The 6,774-nt window shown below is 46.5% G+C and overlaps 1 protein-coding gene across 2 annotated transcripts in view; it reads right to left on the reverse strand.

The window, feature by feature from the left end:
• TRIM3 (tripartite motif containing 3) overlaps positions 1-4,932 on the reverse strand; it is a 26,820-nt gene extending 21,888 nt beyond the window's left edge. For both annotated transcript variants that reach the window (XM_006161985.2, XM_006161984.2), the window contains exon 1: positions 4,772-4,932. In XM_006161985.2, coding sequence (XP_006162047.1) covers positions 4,772-4,902 — 131 coding nt within the window. In that variant the 5' untranslated portion in view covers positions 4,903-4,932. The remainder of the gene's footprint in view (positions 1-4,771) is intronic.
• Between the last annotated feature and the right edge of the window lie 1,842 nt (positions 4,933-6,774).

A 6,774-nucleotide genomic window follows, 5' to 3' on the forward strand; every position in this document is an offset into this window, starting at 1 on the left:
AAAAACAAAAACAAAAACAGAGAAAGAGTGCTTTACTTATCTCAAGCAAGACCAGCTGCTGAGAGTGAAGGGAGGAGGATTCAGGAGATGGTGATGGCTGGGATTAGTCACTAAAGGGAGGGGGGAAAGGACATTACTAGAAACTGATACCAGGATGAAGGCAGCTGTGTTGGAGACCACGAATTTGTGCAGATTCTCCCAAATCCTCAGTCTCTTTTCTTAATGTTCCCTATACTTTTGGATCTTAATTAAATTTTGAAAAACACTATGTGCCAGGCACAATTCTAAGTGCTTCACAAATATTAACTTATTTAATTGTGACCTACTTTTTCCTGCAGTCCTCTCAAGTAGAGAGTGGTTTCTGTCTCATACTCCACATTCCTTAGGGCTAGAAGGTGGGGTTGAGTCCTCCCTTTTCCCCACTGGAACATTTCTAAATTTTTCTTCATCGCTTTTGAAGTCCATGCCTTGTCAGTACCACCACTCCTTTTTTTCCTCTCCACTGACCTAAAGCTTGCTCTTATTTGCTCAAGTCTTTCTTCTGACTCACTCTCTATACCCCACTCCCCCGCCACACACATTCTGCCATCATCCTCTGTGGCAGTGACACCCATAAGATGACCCATCCACCATCGTGATTTCTTTTTCTCTTCTCTTTTTTATAAAATACTTGCCAGAGTGTGTGTGCGCTTGCCAGAGAGAGAGGGAGAAAGCACTTCTCCAATGAGGCGTGGTCACTTTGCAATCCTTTCTCCTCTATTTTCCCATCCTATTGGGGCATGCATGCATACACCCCTGGCATGTTTCTCAAACCTCTGGGTCTGGGATTTGAACTACACAGTCAACCATGTGAGGTCTGGCTCCCTTAACCACAAGGCTAGGGGTTGGTCCCATGATTTCTTAATTCTTTTTTTTGGGGAGAGGTTTTTGCTATAGGGCGCGTGTGCTCACCAGACAGACAGAGAGAGAAAGAGAGACAGAAAGCAAGAAATCACCCCCCAGGTGGGATGGCCACGCTGCAATCCCTTCTCCTCCATTCTCCTCTCGGGATTTTGGGCACGCACGCACATGCACCCGGCATGCGTTTAAGCCACCAGGTCCGGGACGCGAACCGCGGTCAACTACATGGGAATCCAGTGACATAGCCATTACGCTAACTGCTGGTCCTGATTTCTTAATTCTTTGACGTTCTCACCCCAATGATCTTTCATTTTACCTCAGCTGTCCACTCCCATATGTCTACCACCTCTCCATCAGTTTTGAAATCTGCATTTCAACCATTTTGCTCCCTTCCTGTCTTCCCAGCTCACGGAATCTACTGTTTCTCCTGTGAATTGTTCTATTGATAATTCATCAATACCTCCTTCCTATATATTGCTGCATGTACATGGCTTACAGTGGCTTTCTGTCTCTTATTCCCACTCTTGCTCCTCTATAATCCATAGAGGAGACACAACACCCAGCATGGGCTTTAAAAAACCTAATTTATATCACATTATCTCCCTGCTTTTCAAAAGAAATCCTCCAATGGTTTTCCAGTGTAATTAGAATAAAATCAAACCCTTTCCTAAAACCTATGAACTGTCCTAACTCTCCAAGTTCACCTCATCCCACTTTTCCCTTCTGTGGCTTCCGTTCTGATCTCTGAACATGCCTCATGACTACTTCCTTAAGACCTGTGTAGAGTTTTCTGTTGCCTGGAGTAATCTGCAGATGTCTACCTCCTTCTCATACTCAGCACTCAGGTCACATGTCACCTCTTTTTTTTTTTTTTTTTGGAGAGATTTTCACTGTAGGGCGCGTGCACTCGCCAGCCAGACAGAGAGAGACAGAGAGACAGAAAGCGAGAAATCACCCCCCAGGGGGGATGGTCACGCCGCAATCCCTTCTCCTCCATTCTCCTCTCAGGATCTTGGGCACGCACGCACATGCGCCCGGCGTGAGTTTTAAGCCACCGGGTCCGGGACACGAACCGTGGTCGACTATGTGGGAGTCCAGCGACATAGCCATTACGCTAACTGCTGGTCCCACATGTCACCTCTTCAGGGAAGCCTTCCCTAATCGTTCTATAGAATAGTCCCTGGCACTACTGCATCCCTGTTCACTTCTTGCAGACACTTAACACAAGCTGCTATTCCCTTGTTTGTTTATTTGCTAGCTTACTGCCAGTTACTGTCCAATAGAACATAAGCTCTTTAAGAGCAGGGATAAATGAATGAGTTCTAGTTAAGAATGAAAATTCTGCAGTCAACCACAGACTCAGATGCCAGCTATTTACCTGCTGTATAACTTCAAAAGATTCTTTGGGTTGGCTCTGCATAGTTAAGCCCTGCACTTAGAGAGCTAGAGCCCACATGTCTGACTACAGTTCAAATCCTGGCCCCAACCATGTTGGGCATATGTGCATGCACGCCCAAATCCTGGAAGGTTGGAAGAATAGGGAAAAAAAGGATTGTGGTGTGACTATGCCTCATTAGGGGTACTTTTTCTCCCTCTCTCTCTCTCTCTCTCTGACTCTCTGTCTCTTTGTTAAGTACATACACCTTCTGGCAATTAAAATAACTTCTTCCAGGGCCAGCAGGTGGTGTGGTGGTTAAGGTGTTGAACTCCCACATGGCTGACCATGGTTTGAGTCCCAGGCCTGGCAGCTTGCTTTCTTACTCTGCCCCCCTCTCTCTCATCAAATTGAAGAATAATAATAAATCAAATTTAAATAATTAAATAAATAATTATTTAAAAGAATTCTTTTTTTTCTTGATTACTTAATGACTCTGAACCTTAGTTTCCTCCTGTCTATGGGGGTAATAAAATATCTGTTGTGAGGATTAAGTAAATCAATGCACCTAAGTTACTTAGCCAGTCCCAGGCAAATAGTAAGTAATCAATATACAATAGCTATTGATACTTAATTCTTAGGCACTGATTTTCTCCAGGAGTGCTTGGAGAGTTGAGCATTGGAAAAAGTGCAGAGATGTTCAGTGACAGCTCGTCTAGTATTGAGATTCTACGGCATGGGGTTAGCAAAGGATAAAGGAGTGAGAGGATTGTGTGGGGCCAGTCAGATGATCACTGACAGCATCAACGATGGGTAGGAAGGAAAGGGAAGCCAGATGGGGTTGGTGACTGGGAGGACAGGGAGCAGCTGACGTGGCTAGAGTGTTGAGCCAAAGGTGCTGTGGCAGAAGTGCGCTAAAGGGAGGCAAGAGGGAGAAAAGGAACTTATGACCACAGATGAGTCAGAGTGAGGCTGGGAGAGGGTGTTACTGTGGTGCAGTGGGGGATGTCTCTGGAGAAACAGGTGAGAACCAAGAGGCAGAAGCAGGTAGTGAAGTCTCCAGGTTGATGATGAACTTTTATGGGCTGAGATGTGTCAGCTGATGAAGGGGAGAGGGCAACAGAGCTAGAATCACAAAGAGCAGGGCTGGGAGGCAAGCAGCATGCCTTCAGTAGAGCCAGGTGGCAGTGGAGGCAGGAGGCAGGGTGAAAGCCTGGGTGGAGGCAGTAGTGAGAAGCCCAGGACAGAGCAGGTCACCTGCAGCAGAGCCATGAGCGACGAGAGCCTAGAGAGAATACAGTCAAAATACAGATGTGGGCACAGGCAGTGGCCTGCTGATCTGCAGGGCTGGAAGCCACAGGGATTGGGGCTTAACTGGATCCCACATGGCTGACCATGGTTCAAATCCCAGCCCCAGCAAGTTGGAAAACTAAAACAGAATGGAGTGATAGAAGAGAAGGATTATGGAATGACCATGCCACCCAGGGAAACGTTCTCCCTTTCTCTTTCTCTCCATCTCCCTCTCTGGAGAGTACACACACCCTGTTAAAAAAATTAAATTAAAAAATTAAATTAAAAAAAAAATACAGATGTGGTTTGAAAAGGCTTCGTGTGGCTCTCAGGATAAAGACAAAATTCCCGAACAGGTCTACAAAGCCCAGCATCAGCTGGTCTCCATCTACCTCTCTGGCTTCATCCCATACCATTCCCAGTCACACTCACCTTGCTCCAGCCCCACCAGGCTTCTCCCAGACCCTCCTTCTGACACATTCCCTCATACCACGAGGCTTTTTCTCACAGTCTCCTTTTTGTCTAGAATGTTCTTCCTACTCCCTTTACCTACTTACTTCCTATTTATCCCCTGGGTTGCACCTTCCCTAGTTCTCTAAACTGGAATGGACCCCATATGCTAAGCTCTCCTAGTTTAGCCCTTTACTATATTCATCTGAACTCTGGCTATATGATTATTTGATTACTATCATTCTTCTTCACGATCCGTTTTTGTTCATTACTGTATACCCAATACCTGGGATGGAGTCTGCACATAATAGTTGCTCAATAAATAAACATTTGTTGAATGGGTGATGGATAAAAGCCTGGAGGCTGGGAAGGGTTGCTTTTCAATCAGTACCTGAGGACAAGGAGGACAGAGAGGGAAGCACAGGCAGCTTCAAATGTCCTCCCACTAGTCACAAACTCTGCTGGTGCCAGAGCTGGCTGAGAGTCCCAGCACTGCTGGATTTCTCTGGTAGAACCTTGGGGTCTGGGAGGGAGCAGAGAAGGCCTTATTCTATCTAAGGACCAATGCCCAGTGATAAGATCTTCTGGCCCTCTCACATGTTCTCGTACCCAGAACCTCGACTCCCGCAGGTTGGGGTTCACCTGCTCCTCTCCACTGTGTGCAAGTTTCTCTCACCAATTTCATGTTTACACATACCAGTCCCCACTCAGGGGGCCCCAAGGTCCTCATCTCTACCCAGGAAACATGCCCCTCACCTCTCACAGAAGGTATGCAGGCAAGGCAGAACCTTGGGGCACCGGTATCGATCCAGGCAGATGCTGCACACCAGGAACTGCTTGTCCATTGGCTGGACCTCTGGGCCAGGACTGTCCTCCCTCTTTGCCATGATGCCCACGGATGGCTCCCGCCACTCACGCCAGCCTGTGTACAGAGAGATGGTCAGCCTCTTCTCCCCACCTGACCCCATCACGCAAATCCTGTGCAGAGCTGATCCCACTTCCTCCCCTACCAGGATCAGAACAGGGCAGTGATTAGAAGAAGCAAAGCAAAGTGGGTGGGTTGAGTGAACTTTGAGCCTGGTGCTCTAAGAGTACAGAGTTAGAGTCAGACTGAATTTCAAACCTAGCTCAGCCTCTCACCAGCTATGTGACCTGCAAAAATTCACATAACCCCTCTGAGCCTCAGTGTCCCAAAATGTAATTATGGGAATAATAATCTCTACCTAAAATGAGTGCTTTGAGAATGTGAAATGGTGCATGTCCAGTGCATGGTACATGGGATGTCCGTTCTCACTTGACACACTCACCCTTCATTTCCTCTCCTCCCCAAACCCTCCTCCAAGAGGCCACCTGGATGGAGCAGCTCTTCTCCATCTACCACAGCTCTTCTATCTGTGCGCTGACCCATCTCCTAGCACCACTGCCTGGGGCTGCGCTCTTCCACATCCAATAAATTTGATGTCAGGATAGCTTCTGGAATAGCTTGTCCCCTCCTTTCTAACCCCATGGCTACAGCCCCCAGTGCCAGCTGCCATCATCTCTTTCCCAGAATACAGCAATAGCCTCCTAACTGTGTCCTTGTATCCTCACTTGCACCTTCTCTTCCATCCCCCTTGCAGCCGGAATGAAGTTTCTAACAGAGATTTGATCTTATCACCATTCCCTGCTTAAATTCCTTCTGCAGTTCTCCATCAATGAGAGGATAAAGTCCATACACCAACGTGGCCAAGGCTCAGCTTTGTCTGGCCCCCACCTTCCTCTACAACTTCATGGCTCCTGGTTCCGTGCTCAGTTGTGCCAGTCACTTTTCAGTTCTGGGAATGCTCCTTGTGCTCTTTGCTTCTCAGCAATCAAAACATTCTGTCTCTCTGCCTGAGATCCTCTTCCTGCATCTTTGGCCTAGATGGTGCCTACCTGATGCCTGTTGATCTTTTAGATTCTCATGTAATGACCCTTCCTCCAGAAGGCCTCCCCTAGTTTTCCAATCTGGCTTGGGTGCTCCCCCTGTGTGTCCCTCAGGAGCCTGTATGTCCTCTATCTTGGCCCTTATGGATTATAATTTTCTGCTTCCTCCATTCCATGAAGCCTTCTTGGGGGCAGGCATTACATTTCATTTTTCCATTCCTAACACTTAGCACAGAGCCTGACATAAGGATCAATCTACAATTTATTGAATTAATTTAACAATTCAACAAGTATTTATTTACTAAGTGCCTACTTTGTACAGGTGCTGAGAATAGAGTGATAAACAAAACAGATATCGTCATTGTCCTTGTGGTGGGGAGGTGGTGGCAGAGATTTTCATAGACAAGTAAATACATAATTACAAATTGGTGGCAGGGAGTGCTACCAAAAAAAATGCTTTGAGAAAGGATATTTTTGATTGCATGATCATGGAAGGGCTCTCCAAACAGGTAACTTTTTCCTTCCTTTTTTTTTTTTTTTAAATTTGCCATAGGGCACCTATGCTTACCAGAGGAAGACTGAATACAGAGAGGGAGAGGGAGAAAGTACCTCAAATGGCCATGGTCATGCCACAGTCCTTTCTCCTCCATTTTTCCATCCTGTTGAGAATATGGACATGCAAGTACATGCACCTGACATGTTTTTCAAGTGGCCAGGGCCAGAGTCAAACCATGGTTGGTCATGTGAAATCCAGCTCTCTTCACCACCATGTCACAGAGCTGGCCCCAAGCAGGTAACCTTTTTTTTTTTCTTTAGGTTTTTGCCATAGAACATGTGTAGATAACTTTTAAGCA

This window comes from Tupaia chinensis, unplaced genomic scaffold (assembly GCF_000334495.1).
Source record: "Tupaia chinensis unplaced genomic scaffold, TupChi_1.0 Scaffold139491_1, whole genome shotgun sequence".
Taxonomy (NCBI): Eukaryota; Metazoa; Chordata; class Mammalia; order Scandentia; family Tupaiidae; genus Tupaia; species Tupaia belangeri.